This window comes from Taeniopygia guttata, chromosome 2 (genome assembly GCF_048771995.1).
Source record: "Taeniopygia guttata chromosome 2, bTaeGut7.mat, whole genome shotgun sequence".
NCBI lineage: Eukaryota > Metazoa > Chordata > Aves > Passeriformes > Estrildidae > Taeniopygia > Taeniopygia guttata.
Genome location: NC_133026.1, coordinates 53,250,358 through 53,268,539, shown reverse-complemented (window position 1 = coordinate 53,268,539; position 18,182 = coordinate 53,250,358). Strand labels below are relative to the sequence as shown.

Sequence of the window (18,182 nt, the reverse complement as noted above, 5' to 3'; positions counted from 1 at the left end):
TTTGCTGAATTTTCCCACACCTGCTTAAAACATGTTGGTGCAGTGCATGCTGCAAAGTGGGGTTACTTGGCTTATCATTAAAGATAAATCCCAGCTGCAGAGATCTAAGAAATCCAGAAGAAGAATTCAACAAATATGGTCAATTTAGTTAGAAACACTTGTTAATCTTTCTGTCTCAAGCATTGCTTTCACTGCACAATATGCAACTGGTCAGCTTTATGGAAGAAATAGGTGAGGGAGTATATTGATTAATGAAGAAACTGTAAAAATGTAAATAGTGAGGAATATCAAACATTTGGAATATTGTATATTTAAGGTCAGTAGAAGGTTTTAGAGAAGGAGTGGGAAAAGGAGCAAGTGAGAATAAGGTTTAGGCTTCAGTGGAAAATGCTGTGGGGAGCTGTGGGCTTTGGGAGCAAAAAAGAACATTAAAAGTTGATGAGTAATTGAGCTATATGGGATAGATTATCTCATGGTGTATTAAGTTCCTTGTGTTGATTAACCTCAGGATGTTTAAGTAGGTGTTGGTTAATAGGAGACTAGGGAGAGGGATTTGGGAAGAATGGGGCAGTATGCATAAGAAGAGGGTGGGATACTGGAGCTAGATGATGAATTGCTACAGGCTGTAAAACTATCATGGGGAAATATTGGATGTTCCTCCTGTATTCTCACATGCCTTCAAGAGCATCTACTTTTAAAAAATTTTCAGAGACTGGTCTTGTGTACTGAGCCACTATGAGTGTATTTCTGCTTTTATGGTCTCTGTGAAAGGGAGAAGGTTTGTCCACATGTGGTTAGAGCTGGCAAATGAGGCCAAAGAGTAGTGCCAAACAGAGAAATACAGAAATGGCTTAGCTGGAAGGCAGACCTCTCTGTGGCTAAGGGCTGAGAGGAGTTCGAAAGTGTGCTGGGATTAGAAGCTAAGAATGGGAGTCATTACCTTCTCCTCTAGAACCCTTAATCCTGTTCTCTAGAAGAGTTGTGTTTTCCCAAACAGAAATCTGTTTTTGTGATCTCCTGAGCATAAAGAACATTTCTTGCCACAACCCACTGCACACTACATTCTACTGTATTCACCCCCTTCACCCAGCCAACTTTGCTCTTAGGTTTACTAATGCTTTCTGGCATAGGGCTTTGCTTTAGTATTACAAAATAGAGAACTCTTGATTGAGGGGTACTGCTTGTGTTGGCACTGTAGCCACAACCATAAAAATTAGACTGAAACAGGAAGTAGCTTCATCAAACAATCTAGCTTTTCTTGAAAAGTGTGTTTGCCTCCAGCATCTTCAGTACATTTTAACAATATGGGAATTTTAGTATTTTGTTAGCAAGATGTCTTTTGACTGGAGAGCCCTAAGAAGATGAGATGTACACAGAATTATTTTTGAAATATTTCCTCCACATTTGTGTTTGGCAGTCTGGTATCTGCCTGCTCTACATACCCATGGGAAGAAAAGATGTTGGGGGCCAGCTGTTTCTAGAAGCTTGCCAATGGGGTCTGTGTCATATCAGCAGTGTCAGTCTTTCACCTTTGAGAATAGGATATAATGTGTACATCCATAGAAATGAGAAATATTACAGAAAAATTTTATAAGCAAAGATACACTTTAGATTTAAAAAGCTTCAAATCCCTGTGTCTTTGTACAGTTAAAATGATCCTAAGATGCTTAGCAGAAATCACAGTTAATTTTTCAGCTCCATGTTTCTGTGCTACTTATTTGAAAGAGGTGCAGAATTCATTACATTCAGCACAATTGTCTCTGCCTTCAAAGAGCAACTAAGCCTGGCTAAGCAGTACTGGAGCCAGTAAAATCTCAATAATACTTTTTGATAGCTTGTTATTATTTGATTTTAATTGCATTATATTGCACAGGCATAGTTCAATAGAGTACCTAAATATCCCGGTCAAGATCAGGGCTATGATGATCAAGAGTTTGCAGACAGAGGCCAACATGTGTTTTCTACCACGTTATGGGAAACTGTTTCCACCCAAGAGTTAGCTAAGAGTTTAATCCTGCAATTAGTATGCTCTCTGCCCAGAAACTATCACTTGCAGCACAGCAAGACAGATGTATTTTGGATTAGAAAGAAATCTTTCCCACCACAGAGTAATACACAATTTATCAGATATAACTTGGGACAGTGGTTCATACTTCTCTGAGCATCTCTGGGAGACAGAATATCAGAAAATTGTTATTTGTATTTCATTCCAATACAAAGTGGAGCCCATTCTCTCAGTCACTGTATAAACAAATACTAAGCAGTGACTGGAGTTCCTAACATTTCATAATCTAAATAGACAAGTCTAACACAACTGTACAGGAAATACAAAGATATGGCAATGGAACATGATTTGCCTGTGATCACATAGTTGATTAGTTAAAATCCAATTGTTTGAATTCCCAGCTCAACAGTCTGTACTATGGTTGACCTTACTATTAGCTGATGATTAGTTTCTTCTGATGAGTTTCATATATTTTCCTCATTTTTGTTTGTATTTGGTGTTATTTCTTTATCAAAACTGCTCTACAGAGAATAAGCCCTGGGAGGAGCAGGAAGCTAGTTGCACTACTTATGTGGAAAAGAACAAAGCTATAATGTAACAGATCTGTAATCAAGGTAAATTTAAATCTTTGTATTTCATAGCAAGCAGTTGCTCTTACTGGAATGTAATACATATATATATATATAGTATATTTTTTTTAAAAAGTGTACCATCAAGGATTACTTTAAACAAATATAGCATCTGGCTTTGAAATTAATGAATATAAACTGTAACAGGTACATATATAAAGCATGATGTAATTCCTGGCATTCTTCTGTTGATATAGTATCTGAAAGTTGGGAAGAAAACATTAGAATCCAAGAAAGCGACAAAAATTATTTGATTTTATGATTTTTTTTCCCTGCAAGTAGATTAACAAGCATTACAAACATGCTCTACACCTGTAAGATCTAGTTATATGGCAGGTAACTTGGGAATTACTCTGGTTTAAAATGAAATCTGCACATTGAATTAGTCTGAGAACAGCTGGCTTAGAAATCAACCTGTGAATCAGAATAATCTGTGAGAGGTATTTGTGTTAGTTTTAAACATTTTTGCATGCTCAGTGCACAAGATAGACTCTGAGCTTTGTGGATTAGGAAGTGGCTGCTATGGCTTTCTGAAAATGGGCTGCCTTGCTAAGAATGGAAAGTTAAAATTTAATTACGAGAAACCTATGTAAACCCTTGTAATTTACTGCTGAGCAATGCAAATTCATATTTTAAAAGGCAGAGTTTTCAGTCAAATTTATGTAAAAATTATTAGCAAATAAAGTTCTGGTCATTTCTGCAGCATGTAATTTCGTTTTGGGCAAGAGCTATATACTGATATGTAAGTGTATCTGATAAGCAATAGAAAGGCAAATGAAAAAAAGAAACTGTTCTTTAATAGTCAAATACAGATACAGTTGGTGGACTAAATAAAACATAAACTTTGGGAAGGTCTTTCTGGATAAAAGGAATCAGTTCCTTCTTACTGAATTTTAATCTGACGATTAGACTTTGTTAAATTGTACTGTGTTCAGGAGCAGTCTACCAGCACCATGGCAGAGCAGGCATTCACTTACTTAAGCATCTTTGGTTCCAATGTTAGTATGTGAATCCCATTTTTTTCTACAAAGCTACTTTTAATCTATGCTTTTTTATATGCTATTGCAACCTGAGTATGGATGCCTTTTCCTTGAATTTTCCTTAAGATTAGGCCTGTAAAAATAATTAACATTACCTCAAAAAAAAAAAAAAAAAAAAAGGCAATTATAAGAGAAAATTGACTGAAGGAAAATCAACCAAAAAGCTGAAATTAAATGGAAACAAAACCTGTTAGTATGGATCAAATGTGCCCACACACAGACTTGCTCAAAATATTTGTATGAACTAAACCCAACTGTTATTTTGGTTCAGGTTGATTTTTTTTTTTCTTGATTTACTGAGTTTTTTTGGGTTTGGGGTTTTTTTTTGGTTCGTGGGTCTTGTGTGTGCGTGTGTATGTGTGTGCAGAGAAGCCATAGGACCTCTGGCAATTAAAATGTAATTGTTCCTGTGGTGCAAATATTTACAACCAGTCTAAGGCCCTTTCAATTTGCCAGTGCAGTGTAAAGGAGACAGAGCAATGCTGAAAGTGAAGTCAGAGATAGCAAGACCAGAGGCAGCAAGACCTTTCATATTTTATATGGATTTTTAGGAGACAGCACTTGCCAATCGTATGAGGTAAAATAAGAAGAGTAGTTGAAGGGTTTGCAGTGAAAAAGCAGATTGCTGAAAGCAGAAGAAATATATTAAATGAAAATCCACAAAAACAAATGGCAAAGGATAAAAGGTGAGGGGCTGTGTAGGAGGGATGTGCAACTGATGATCCCAGACATTTGGGGATGGAAAAATTCCATTAAAACTAAACACCTGCTGCTTAAGATTTGGGCTTCAAAATTACAAACCATGTCAGAAAAAGCATTTTGTTTTGCAGTTTAAAGGGCAACTGAAGGAAACAGTCAAAGTATTAAGAGAAGGAAAAAGAGAATGGGGAAACATTTTATGAAACTGATCTGTGCACATTTAAGGTAGGGTATTGGTTAGGCATGGCTGGTTTCAATTTGCTTATAATTTTTATTCCCCAGCTTTTCAGTTGTCTTCTTGAGCAAAAAAAGGGACTTTAGCTCAATTTAGTTTAGTAAGGAGGTAGGCAACCATTCTTTGGATGACTTCCTAACCTTGTGCCTCATTCCTCTTCATGGGTGCGTCTGACTTAAATTTCTGGTTGTTAATTCTACTCTAGTCTTTGCAGGGGAGGAGAGATGATTTCTGACTCTTTTGCCCACTTTAGGTTAGAACACAAAATTGAAATCCTTCTGATGGAGTAAAGGCTGGCAAACTTTAGAAACCACAAGAACTTTGATAGAGAACCAGTCTATACTTAAGTGACATTCACAAGCTCACACTGGCACGCCCGCAGAACCAGCAACCATACTGAAGGCTGTTTGGTTTGACATGGTTGTTTCTCCTGCCCAGACTGCTTTGATATTTGCAAGAAGATGAGTTGAATATAACATGTCAGGGATTGGCAACAAACAATGGAAAAAAGAAAAACTGTTCCCAGACCTCCACACGGAGAAAGGATTGATCAAGTTGTCACTTACAAATTACAAATCAATGGAAAAACACAGCCTAATCTGCAGTGTGCTCTCTCTCTAACCCCATTTACAGACTCCAATTTAAGCACACTGCTTCCCTTTGAAGAATTTAAGATTAACCTGATGAGTTCTCCTAAATATGAAATTGGGAAAAAAAAAATGGCTGAAAGGAATTATATGTCTAGAATTTTACTTTCCTCTGCTCAAGGAAGGATACTCTCTCTTCTTGTCTACTTTGAATACCAGATGTCTCTCCACAGTCAAACTGAGGCGTCCTGAAACGGAAAGGTTTTCAAATGTCCTCAGCCTTTACTGGAAAATGGGCCCCTTTAAAGATGTCTCAAGTAGGACAGTCAAAGAATCATCCCAGGTTGCACAGACCTTTTCAAAACTCAGCCAGCATTTTTAGTAGCCTATGCCTTAAAGAGTCTGGGCACCTTACCCAAAAAGAGCTAAAAATGTAATTTGCAGTTCTTCAAGTAATCCAAAACAAAGTATCAAATCCCTTCCCATCTTCCTTTGCCAGGGAAAGTCCCTGTGCACTAGAACTAGCCTCATTTTGCTACACAGGGGACAGCAGAAGTAAATGGAGGGTGGAGTGGGAGAGCTTTTGGAAGAATGATCAGGCTGTGCACAGTGCTCAGCCCTACTTAATCATAGGTGCCTTGCTTGAAAATTGTTTTCCAAATATTTCCATGGAGTTCAAACATAGAGTTACCTGGCTCTCGTCTGTGCTGAGGAATTTCAACCAACAGAATTTCCTTGGCTGTGCTGCAACTGATGGCTTTTCCCATTGTTTTAATACTCACTCTGAAGATATTTATTTTGTATCACTAACCAGGGAAGAAAGTATTAACTGACTGTTGAATTTTCCAAATGTGGAGGTTTATATGCCTGTGTATTGTGGCCACAGAGGAACAACCTGAAGACATAGAATAAAGGAGCATGACAATATCCATACAGCACATGGCAGACACATGATTTGACATCTAACTAAATGTCTTATCTTTGCTTTTAAAAATTAAATACTCCTTCCGAGAATTAAGCCTTTGAACAAGCACTTCCTCAACAAGTGATTGTTGAGGAAAAAATAATCAATGTAAAAGTCTTAAAAAGTGACTGGAAGCAGTTCTGCTACAGGTGGACTGAGGAAGGCTTTAATTTCTCAGTTTCTTTCTCTTGATGGACTAAGATGGATGTTGTAAGACATGAATCATCCTATATAAATGAATAAGTAACCTATACTAAGTGGGTTGTGGTGAGGTTAGAGAGCTTAAGCAAAGCAATTTGGTAGACTGCTCCTGCCACAAACCAATTGCCATCCTTTCCATCTCTAAAAAGTTCACTTTCTATTTTGGCTGCCAACCATTGCTATCAAAGGGGATGTTACAGTGGGGTCTAATATTATCAGACAGGAATGCCAGAATACGGCTGTGCAACAAACACCTTTGGTTTTGAAATGAGCCTTAAAGCATGATGGAAGCCATCAAAAATAATAATTTTAACATAAATTCCCATTACAAGGTGTACTGCAAAGAGCTGTCCTGCTCTTTAGAGGCATAAAAAAGGGACATACAAAATTATTTATCTTCTGCAAAATAATCTTTGCTGTGTTCTGATGTCCAGGCTTACAGAAGGGCACAGAAATAACTAGAGAAATACTTAAAGGACAGGCCACAGAAGAATGTTCCCTAGGAGCTGGAATATCAGGCTTGTGAACTTTGTCAGGGCATTTGGGAACAAGAAATGCATTTTCAAAAGTTTCTTAGTAGAGCTTTTTGAATATTCTTTTGAATTTGTGTTAATGGAAGGCCCAAATGTTTTTAATTTTTAGTTATTTTCACCAGTTGTTTGGAGAAAGCTTAAAGCCTCCTATCCTGAAAAAGTGCCCCTGAGTAAGCAAGACAAATTATACCCAGATTTTGGATTACGCTGTGCATGTCCTTCAGTGTGCATTGTCTTGCATCCCTGAATTATCAGCTTCATGTATCTGGGCTTCAGCTGGTTGCCTAAAGAAAAGCTCATCTGCAAGGAAGAGCTCATCTGCTCCCACTGATGATGTACAGCTGGCTAAGAGGATTACTTTTTGGGTCTCTGAAGAGCCAAAGAATCTAACTTATAGCTGGAGACAGGACACAGGAAAGGACAAATTGGTGCACTGAGGAGATACAAACACTTGCTGGGTTGGCTGGCGTGTCCTATTCCAGCATCCAGTCTCACACTAACCACAAGGCATGGGACTCGGAAACAGTTTTCACCAGGCTCAGTAGGAGAGCCTCCAGGAGCTGTTGCCTTCCTGTTCAGCTGGGGGCATGATTCACCTTCCAGATCATGCGAGTGTTTTGCAACTAGGCAATGCTCTGTCCTTAAAAGAGGTTCTTTTCAGGTGGCATTTTGTTTTTTCTTGTTCCATGCGTGTAAGCATACTTCTCTCTAATTACTCTCCATATGGACACAAGTAGTTAAGGCCTTTGGGCTTACAGTAAAGATGCTATGTGAAACTATATGTGGCTTGACCTTCTAAGTGTCACAGGAGATTCAGATAGGCCATTTTAACCCCAGCCCTGTTGTGTGGAAACAGTTTTGCTTATGGGCATTTAAGAAATTAATGTGTTTTGCTCAGAAAAAGCCATTGTGATCATATTATGATCTGACCTCCTGTGTAGTACAAGTTCAGCTTCACTCTGTAATTTCTGCATTATGTACACAACCTGTGGTTAACCAGCATGCTGTGGTAGGATTATGTATTGCATTTTGTATTGATTAGGTTATGACTTGACTCAAATTATGTTTTTAGCCGGATTTTCAGTAGTTTAGTCTTGTGTCTGCAGGATTTTCCTTTTGCGGGGATTCTCCCAGCAAGTCGTCTTTGCCATGTAGTTCTTCAGCTCCTTCCTGCAAGAGCAATAAGAAACCCCTAGAACACCTTCAACAGTACTGTAGAATAGATACTTAAAAGAAGTTCTGCAACTAAATAGCATTTGCTTTCAAACTTATATCCTTGATAAACTCTATGTATAATCCTTATTATGACCTGAACTATCCTCATGTCCTTTAAGCCTTCTACAATATGTGCTAGATGTATCTGACAGAGCTGTGTCTGTACTTACTGGTAACCCATTTGCAGCCAAACAGAATATATAACAATTTCATTATTTGGGCTTTTTTTTTTTTCCTGAGTGTCATCAGGGTAGTAATTTGGGCACCTATCCTTCAGCAGTTGCCATTTTCCACAACACTGTTAAGAACTTTATTTACCTTGGGATTTCTACACTTTTGTCAAGATTGACAGATTCAGAAGTTACTGTGTGTGGCAGGGACAAGGCAGACAAACAGATGATTAGAAAGACAGCACAGACACATAAACTTGTTTCCTTAGGAAATGGAGTTACAGATTATTGCCTAGGGAATTTATGGTTCTTTAAAATTGCTACCTCTGTGTATTCTTTCTGGTCATCTTCCTTCCTGTCTTTCTTTAAATCCTCTCTTGAGGTCTTTGGGGATTTCAGGAAGGAGTGGGACCATGTGAGTCTATACAAAAAGTTGGGACAAATTTTCAGCATTGCGAGATGATACATGTGGGAAGAAGTAGACACCACAATACTTCAACTTTTTTTAAAGCTTTTGGGTGCCAAGAGTCCTATCACAAAATTGTGTTACTCAGCACAATTATGTGGGATTACTCTCAAATATGCAACCAGAGTGACTGATAAATTATTTCCTTTACTCCAGCAGTCATGTAATATTAATTAGGTACAGGTAGTATTGTGTCTTTTGGAAAATGTAAAGAGTTATGTAAACGTTGAGTGGGATTTACACTGATTATATCCAAGATGTTGGTTGATAGGAAATACATTAAATGTTTTTTAATGCATTTTTTTACGTGCAGCTTCAGGTGAGAAAGTACTTTTATAAATGTGCTTGACAAAAGATTTTCAGAATTGTGAAGGGGATGTTTTGAATGCCTAAGTGTTGTTTTAAAAGTGGTCTCATTTTTAACCCCCCATAATGGCTATCACAGATAATATGTATTTACCCTCTGCCTGTCAAGTCATTCTTCTCACAGTGCTTCTGTTTTAAAATTCTTGACTTGTGCACAGTTGGACTCTCCTCATACCTCTTCCACAGAAGTGAGTATTGTCCAAAGGAGAAAAGGTGGTTTGTAGATATTGCTAGTAATTGCGCTATTTACTACCCTACTAATTTTACTGTTTAGTATTTACTGATTATTTATAAGTGTGTTCCTGTAGCACCTAGAGCAAGGTTTACATTTTTTATTACCACTTGGAAGTTTGTCCATCCTTTCCAGTCTCAGTTACTGATTCCTACTAATCCTGCCAAAGTTTTCCACACTTTCAGCTGTGCTGGATGCCAAGCGAACACTTTGTGTGACTGTGCTCTAAGTGGGGGAGGAAGTGGAAGCAGCAGTAAGGAAGGAGAAGCAAGACTTTGAATATTATTTCCTTAATTACTTTTTTTCCCATCTGAGTTGTTCTTAAAAGGTAGATCACCTAGTCTAATGTAATGCAAAAAGAAGTATATTTTCCCAGCAATTAAATAGATTCCCATAACATATACCAAGCTCCTAAACTTTCAGATCTATGGTAAGAAAAAGAAAAATATGAGAATTTTCCAGTTGAGATGGAGCAGGTCATTAATTCTGGAGATTACTTTGAAGCTTTTGTGTGCTACTCATCCTACCAAGTACTCTATAATGGGCTTTTTTGTCTTGTGTACTTTTCTGATTTGACTTTCATCAAGAGGAAGAAGCCTGGTGTAAAATGGTATAGCCAAACTGTGCTCTGCTGTGAGCTTGGCTACACCATCTTCTCAGCTGGGAATAATAGATTGACAGAAGTCATGGCTGAGACCAATGCGAAGAACACTCAAAATGCAGTTGCCCTGGTCTACTCCTGATATCATATCCCTGCACACATCATTTCCAACACCTATATATTCTTCATAGTAGGCATGAAGTCCCTCTCATTGACTTATTTTGTATCGCTTTCCTTTCATTGCCTTAAAAGTCACTGCTTCTTTCCTGCTGATCTCCTTCAGGCCAGTTTCATAACCAGCTGATTGCATGCTCCAAACACTTGACCTGTAGCATATAAGGGATCTGCGTGCAAGTGTGTTGGCTCTGGGCCATCATTCTTAACTGTTGATGATATTTCATTGGAATTGCAAAACTGCTGTGTAGCAACACCATGTTATTGAAAGAGGCATACATGTTTGTTTTGTGTGGTGGGTTGATTCTTGCTGCACACCAGCTGCCCACCAAAGCTTCTCTAGCACTCACCTCCTCTGCTGGTCAGGGGAAGGGGTTGAGATAAGGACACAGAAAAATCAGTGTCACAAGCAAAACAAACTCAACTTGGGGAATAATTAATCTATTTCCCGTCAAGTCACAGTAGGATAATGAAAAATAAAACTACATCTTAAGAACACCTTCTCCCTACCCTTCCCTTCTTCCTGGCCTTTACTCCTGATTCTCTACCTTCTCTCCCACAGTGGTGCAGGAGGGTGGGGAATGGGGGGTTGTGAACAGTTCATCACAAATTTCTGCTGCTCCTTCCTCCTTAGTGGGAGGACTCGTACTCTTCCCTTCCCCAGTGTGGGGTTCTTATCATGGGATAGAGTCCTCTACAAAACTTCTCCAACATGAATCCTTCCCAGAGGCTGTAGTTCTTCATGAACTGCTCCCAGGTGGGTCCTTTCCATGGTTTGAAGCCCTTCAAACCTGCTACAGTGTGGAAGTCCAGAGGGTCATAGGTCCTGCTAGCAAACCTGGGTGGGCTCCTCTTTCCACCAGTCCACAGGTCCCACTGGGAGCCTGCGCATGTGTGGGTTTCCAATGGGGTCACAGCCTCCTTCAGGCTGCCCTGGCTTGGGGTTCTCCAGAGGCTGCAGATTGGTCCCTGCTGCACCATGAATCCCCATGGGCTGCAGGGGCAGAGCTGCATCACCATGGTCTTCACTATGGGCTGTAGGGGAATCTCTGCTCTGATACCTGGACCAACTTCTGCCCTTCCTTCCTCAACAAACTTGACATCTGCAGAGCTATTTCTCTCACACATTATCACTTCTATCTTTTGGTTACTGTTCTGCAGGTCTTTTCCTATTCTTAAATATGAAGCCCCCAGAGCTGCTATCACCACTGCCCCTGACTGGCTTGGTCTTGTGCAGCAGTGAGTCTGTCTTAGAGCCGGCTGGCATTGTCTTCATTGGATATAGGGAAAATTTCCTGCAGCTGCCAGAAGCTGCCCCTGTAGCCAAAACCTTGCAATGCACACCAAATACTGTTTGTTTTCATGTGATTCCTACATCTATATAAATTACACTGTAGAACTAACAAGGGGTGCTATGTTTCTCATTGCTCTTTTTTTGCAATAGATGATATGTTTCAAGCAGAATGTATACATACCTATTAGCTCAATTTTCCCCTTTTTTTCCCTTATCCTACTTGAATAATAACAAATAATCATGACTTTTCTCCTGAGCCTGGCTGTCCCCAGGCCTGATTTTGTCTACATAGTTTGAGAGTTAGATTGCTTCAAGATGCTCTAACCTGTGCTGTAAAAAATGTGTTTTCCGGTGGTTGCTGTACAATGCTGGAGAAATGCTATTTGTCAGGACAAAGCAAAGATTATTACCTTTATCCACTTTTATATACTATGCTTTGTGCATTTAATGGAATTAAAATTCAACTTTTAATTTCTGCTGCATATAGAGTGAAAATGACTTTGTTTCTGCAGCCCCAAATCTCAGCAAAGCCCAGAGACATAATCTACAGATTGCTGTGTATTTCACTTGTTTAGGGTGAGTGTTCAAAGGCCTTTCATTCTTGCAGGAAGGATCCTTCTGGACTTTTTTTCAGTGGTTTTACCTCATTTTTCTCTTTTGCTTTAATGTGTTTGGTATATCTTTAAGTAATAGTTCAGTGTGAAGTTTAGCAGTACCATAGTAGATAGGGCCCAAAGAAAAAGAATTTTTTGTAATGAGGCTCAGTTCAAGCATTCAAGATGTCTTGGTACAATTGTCATTGTGGTTTCAGCTGATAAAAATTTTGATTTATTGTCATACTATTAATTCTTGTAGGTTATGTGGTGTGCACAGCATGCATTTTAGCAATGTGTCAAAATCAAAATGATGATGATAATAATAACAAAATATTAGCTTAGAATTTAAATGTGGTGAAAGCACTCTGCTTTATTGTCAGTGATGATCATAGCAAAAAGAGAAACAGACTCCTTTTAATTTAACAGGACAAAGGTAAATTACAGCTACCACTCATTCTTTCATTGTTTTTTTCAGGTGACAATAAATGCCACCTTAACTTCATGTCTGAATGAAGCATATCTTGCTGACAGCAAGCATGCACAGACGACCACCACCTTACACCCTCTCACCAAACACCCTGCCTCTACCCCAGCAAAAGCCTGTTTTCATCTGCAAGGCTCCTGTAACTCACCCACATGCAAATGCTTTTGACCTTAATTAAAGCAGTTCACCTCTCTCTGCCTCTAGGGATGGTTTCCTCATAAGGCAGTTGTGTTTAATTAGCATTTGCATAGCATTCTGTTGGTTGCTTTCCTGGAGCATTGTTCAGTAGGAGCGTGGGATTGCTGAAGCCTGACTGGCAAGCTTTGCACCCTCCTAATTGACACAGAAGCCAAGTAGAAGTTACACAAGGAATGAACAGAGAATCGCTAATGATGGATCATTAGCAAGTAGCTCCTTTGAATGAATGTAGATAACTTTATAACTCTATCAAAGTGAAAAGTAGCGTGATGAATTATGCATCAAACAATAAAAGCTCAAGGAAGACACTGGTTTTATAATTGCCGTGCAATTTTCCAGCTTGCTCTAGTTTGTAAGATTAATTTTCTTTGGGAAGCATAAAGCATTCTGTCTTTTGCACACAATGTCAATTTTGGTTTTCTCTCTTTAGAGAATTTATGTCTTATTATGTCTTTCAATATCACTGTAAAAACTCCCAGGGTTTGAGATCTATAATTTTTTATGTTAGCAAAAATTTGCATAAGCAAATGAAAAGTCTATAGTTACTAAACCTTTGAGGGTTTGCTGATTTCTCGCTGTAAAGGGTTCCCAGATACACACACCTGAAATAAGATTGCTATGTATCTTTTCTTTTTAGTAGAAATTGCATAATAGTTCTTTGGCTATGTTGAATTTCTAGACTAATAAATCCCTATAGGGCATTTTTACTTTGAAATTATCATCACAAGCATTTCAGCTGGCACAGAGATCATTCCTATGGCTTGCACTACTGCCAGTTCTGCCCTCCTAGGGTTCCTACTCACTCCTAAGAAGAGGAATTAATACAAATATTGCCCAGTGATATTACCTTTCCCTTTAATATGTACTGATCTCTCACTGAAGTTTTCCTCTGAAAATTGAACTCAGCATGTTTGAAGTGAGTAGAAGCAGAGGAACAAGTTAATAGAAAACTTATCCCTGATGTGAGCTCTTTCTTAGCTTTCATATTATAGTGGGTGAAAGGGTCTGTGAGAGATCTAATCCATCAGCAAGCCCCAGGGATCAGCTGTTCTAGAATAGTGGGATCAACTGTTCTAGAATAAATCTCGTTTCTAAAGACTGGATTGATAGAAACCTCCTCCCATGGCTCGTTTCAGCATTTTGCTACCCCTACCATTATAAAAATTTATTTTTTGTTTCCTACAGTTTCCTTTGTTGCAATTTAAGTCAAGTATTTCTCATCATGGACATGACAAAGGATTTCCTTCCCCCTTCCAGGAAGTTTCCATGGATTTTGGGGGGCGTGGTTATGGTTTATTTTAGTGGTAGTGGTGGGGTTTTATAAATTTTTTGAAAACAGTTTTGAAGCTGTTTTTCTCTAGCCTTTCTCTTTAGGTCCATGATCCCACTTGGTTCAATCTGTCATGTTTCCTGTGAAAATTTCAGTTGCTGTCTTGTGGAAGTTCTCAAGTGCTCCAGATGCCTGTGCAGTGGGGGCCCCACACCAGACACTGCTCCAGCTGTGACTTGCCAGCTCTAACTAGAGCAAAAATGTGTCCTGCAGGCATCTCTCTTGTTTGTACACCCCTGTATGATGCTTGCCTTTTTCGCAACAGCATGATGTTGTTGACTCATCTTCACTTTATGATCTAGAATAACCCCTAACTATTCCTACTTTCCTGTTTGTCCACTGCCCTGTATTTATGTAATGAAACATAATTCCTTCCCCTTTGACAGTATTGAATTTCACCCTCTTTTATCACCCTCCTTTATTTATTTCTCCAATGTAGCCAGGTCAGTGTAAAATGTGCTTCACAGGAAGTTTTAGCTTTTGAAGTCCTTAGAAAGCTGAGCAGGTAAGATCTGAGTCCCACCAGCCATCCAGGTAAAAATAAACTGCTAAGTGGTTCATACTGAACAGATTCCTCTGGAGCTCACTTAAAATGTTCTGTTTTAGAAGATCCCAAGAAGCAATTCTCTGAATATGATTTCCCTTTCAGTATTGCACCTGGCTTTGGGTTGATCTAGCCTTGTTTCTTTAGTCAGTTTACGGAAAATAGCAGAGAATTTTCTTTCTGAAAGTCAAATCTTGATTTGGTGTCCTATGTGTTGAAGAGTGGAAGAGTGTGTTGGTCTTGTCTGGAGTTGAGGCAATTTTTTTGCAGTGACTGGTATGGGACTGTGTTTCAGATTTGTGCTGAATACAGGGTTGATAATACAGAGACTTTTAACCATTGTTGAGCAGGGCTTTCACAAAGCCTTTCCTGCTTCCCATATTGCCACACTGGCAAGACTGGGGGCACATGGGAGATTGAGAGGAGACAAAACCAGGACAGGTGACCCCAGCTGACCAGAGGAACATTCCAGATTGTATGACATCAAGCTCTGTATATAAAGTGGGGTGAAGAAGGATGAAGGGAGGAACTTTTGGAGTTTTGGCATTTGTCTTCCCAAGTCACTGTTACACGGCCCTGCTCCCCTGGAGGTGGCTGAACACCTGCCTCCCTATGGGAAGTAGAGAATTCTTGTTGGTTGTGTGCAAGGCTTTTGTTTTCCGTATTAGACTGTCTTTATCTCAGCCTGTGAATTTTCTACCTTTACATGTTCTGATTGTCCCTCTGATCCCACTGGTGGGGGGCTGAGCAAATGGCTGTGTGGGGCTTGGCTGCTGGCTGGAGTTAAGCCATGACAGAGTGTCACCTCACCTGGCTTGATGTCTGGGTGGTAAAGGTCCTCATCTAAGGCATTGTCTACCCTTTCCTCTATGGAGAAACACAAACACAATTCATCTGGCCAGGTTTACTGATTTACCAGTGTCTTAGAAGACACTCTAAGTGTGTACTTTCATCTTCAGTGTCTCCAAAGAGTGTCTAAGGAACTAAACTTCCACATCGAGATTATTGATATCTAAATTTAGATGGGATGTATCTCATCTCCAGCCCTTTTCCTGGTAGAAAGACAAGAGATCACACACACTATTTGTTCTTAAGAGGTACGTGCTGACTGTTACTTGTCTGCTGAGTATTTTCATTGTGATCATTTTATCCAGTATTGAATGGAACTTGAAGTTAATTTATTAGGTCTGCAATTCCCCAATTGTAACTCCTTTCCTTTTTAAACTCAGAAACCATATACAGAATCCTGGAATCATCTGGGTTGGAAAAAGCCTGTAAGATCATCAAGTCCAACATTAGCCCTTCCAGAAGCATACTTGTCAGAAATGTACCAAATCAGCTTGAAAAATACTGTTTTTCTAGGCACCTTTTGTCTTATTTTGTCTTTCCTGGAGGTGGATATTTTTCTGTATTAAACATTTGATTACAGTTCATGAAGACTGGCAAAAAATGATAAAATGTAATGTTTTGACCTTTGCCATTCTGATTGACCTTTGCCAGCATCTCTCCTCAAATAAGTAATAGCTTCATGTAGTAAATTTACCAATTCATGCTGTAGTTTACTTCCCTTGTTGGTCAATATTCTATTTCTTCAGAAATAAAACAAATAATGTTCTGGTTTTTGAAATGTTTTGTATTTCTTCACATTTCAAAGTAAAGCTGTAGTTTCATAGACAAAGATATAATGAAATATAACCATTTTTGTAAATCCTTTTAATGATGTGATAAAATACATTACTATTAATAGAGGAATCCTTTTGACAATAGCATCAAAGGTTTTTCAGTTTTTCATTGAAGAGTTTTCACTTGGCAGTTAAGGACACTATTGCCCCCTCTTTCTTCATGAGGCAGGTAATCTTTTATTGCATGTGCTGAGTGCATACGTCACTTCTGATCCCAGCATAAATTTGTGGCTCATTCTCCTTTCTGAGTCTTGTACTTAGGGTATAGCTACCTGTCTGCAGGGAGCTACACTGAAATCATTTCACTAAAACATGAGATCTGGCTACCTGCAACAGAAGAAGACTTCTTATCATTGACAGCTTCCACATTTTCGTTTTTCAAATTATTCCTACCAGAGCAAATAAATCATTGTTGATTATCTTATGGTTACTGTTACTTGTATTTTTGATAAAACATGTAAAGCAAACTAGGGAATACCATGTCTGTGCATGCCGCCCGTTCTGTGTCACTGCAGGATAATGGAGCAGACTGCAGAGGTACTTGAGCTGCTGGTGGCTGGAGATGGTGACACCCATTGCCCGTGCCCCACTCTGACATCAGTAAAAGTGTGTTAACATGACACTGAATTGTGTCCTAATACTCGTCCTGCCTAGGGTTGTAGAAATGTGGGGATTTCTGCATTGTATCCTGAGTGGCCTGGGCATTGCTGTTCAGGTAGCAGAGAGTTGGGAACTGGTGACATAATATGACTCGAAGCACCCTGATATATATATATATGGAAAATATGGGAAGATTTTTGTAATGTTGGGTGACTATCCAGCAATTCTGCATTTGAGCAAACTAATTAAAACTGGTTTATTGGAATATTATTGCAAACTGGAATCTTTTTTTAGTCTGTAATTTCAGAATATAACATTTCTATGGTAAGGACTGCAATTAGAACTGGTGTGAAAATGAGGTACTTTCCTTTAAACTAACAAATCAATATAAATATGGGTAGTAACTCTGGAAAATAATTTCCCTCCTATTTGGGTTTTTTTTTTTCTTTTTTCAGGACCAGGTGTCAGATACAGTGAATTTGCTGTGTCACATCCAAAACCACCTCCACTTGTTGGACAACACACAGTGGAGATACTGAAGAGTGTGCTGGGGTATGAGGATGACGCTATAGAAGAACTGCTTTGCACTGGTGCTGTGGCTCAGCATGAGGTCAGATAAGGAACATTAGCTACATTCCTTCACACTGAGTTCACATTACTTTGTCCTCTCTTTGCTCCCTTCAGTTTCCCTAATGGGACTCAAAGAGAAGACATAATTTAATCCCTAATTTTCTTCCACGTGTGTTTGTATGATTTTAACACTGATGTATCAAATAAACAATCACATTCTGTCTGAGTGAAAGATTTTCTTGGTGGGGTTGGGAATAAATGTAATTATACAGTCCTGTGTGACTACTCATTCTGTCTACTTCACATGGAAAATGGACTTCTTATCATAACTACAGTAATTGCCTAAACATTTGTCCCCAGAAAGACATGATGTTAGTGGAAAGAAGCAGAAGCTTTAAAATCTTTATACTGGACTCTCCACTCACAGAAAGGTGGTTTGTGTCTTAACAGAAAGTAATTTATTTATAAATTGGTAGCTGATCTGATTGATTTTGAATAAATTATCCATCCTGAAAACTTTGTTCATCTCTGTTTTAGATCAAAAGTAACCATTGCAAATTTTGCCTGTATACATGGAATTCCAAATTACTAGTATGTCTTTATATTACATTGCATAGTCATGACAATCTCAACATGTTAGCAGAAAGAAGCTGAAATTGGCACAGTTCTTCAGGTATCAAAAATACCTGTTCCAAGACCAGTTGGAGACAAACTGTGGCTCAATAATCTTCTGTAATTTTATTCAGAAAGGTTCAGGGTACTCTTCA

The 18,182-nt window shown here is 38.8% G+C and overlaps 1 protein-coding gene across 18 annotated transcripts in view; it reads left to right on the top strand.

Annotated features, from left to right (window-relative positions):
- The window catches only part of SUGCT (succinyl-CoA:glutarate-CoA transferase), a 323,214-nt gene extending 305,528 nt beyond the window's left edge, over nt 1-17,686 (top strand). For 16 of the 18 annotated variants that reach the window (XM_072925952.1, XM_072925958.1, XM_072925951.1 and 13 more), the window contains one exon: nt 17,301-17,686. In XM_072925952.1, the coding sequence (XP_072782053.1) occupies nt 17,301-17,464 (164 nt within the window). In that variant the 3' untranslated portion in view covers nt 17,465-17,686. The remainder of the gene's footprint in view (nt 1-17,300) is intronic. The other 2 variants (XR_012054643.1, XR_012054642.1) reach the window with 1 other exon arrangement.
- Nucleotides 17,687-18,182: the final 496 nt, after the last annotated feature.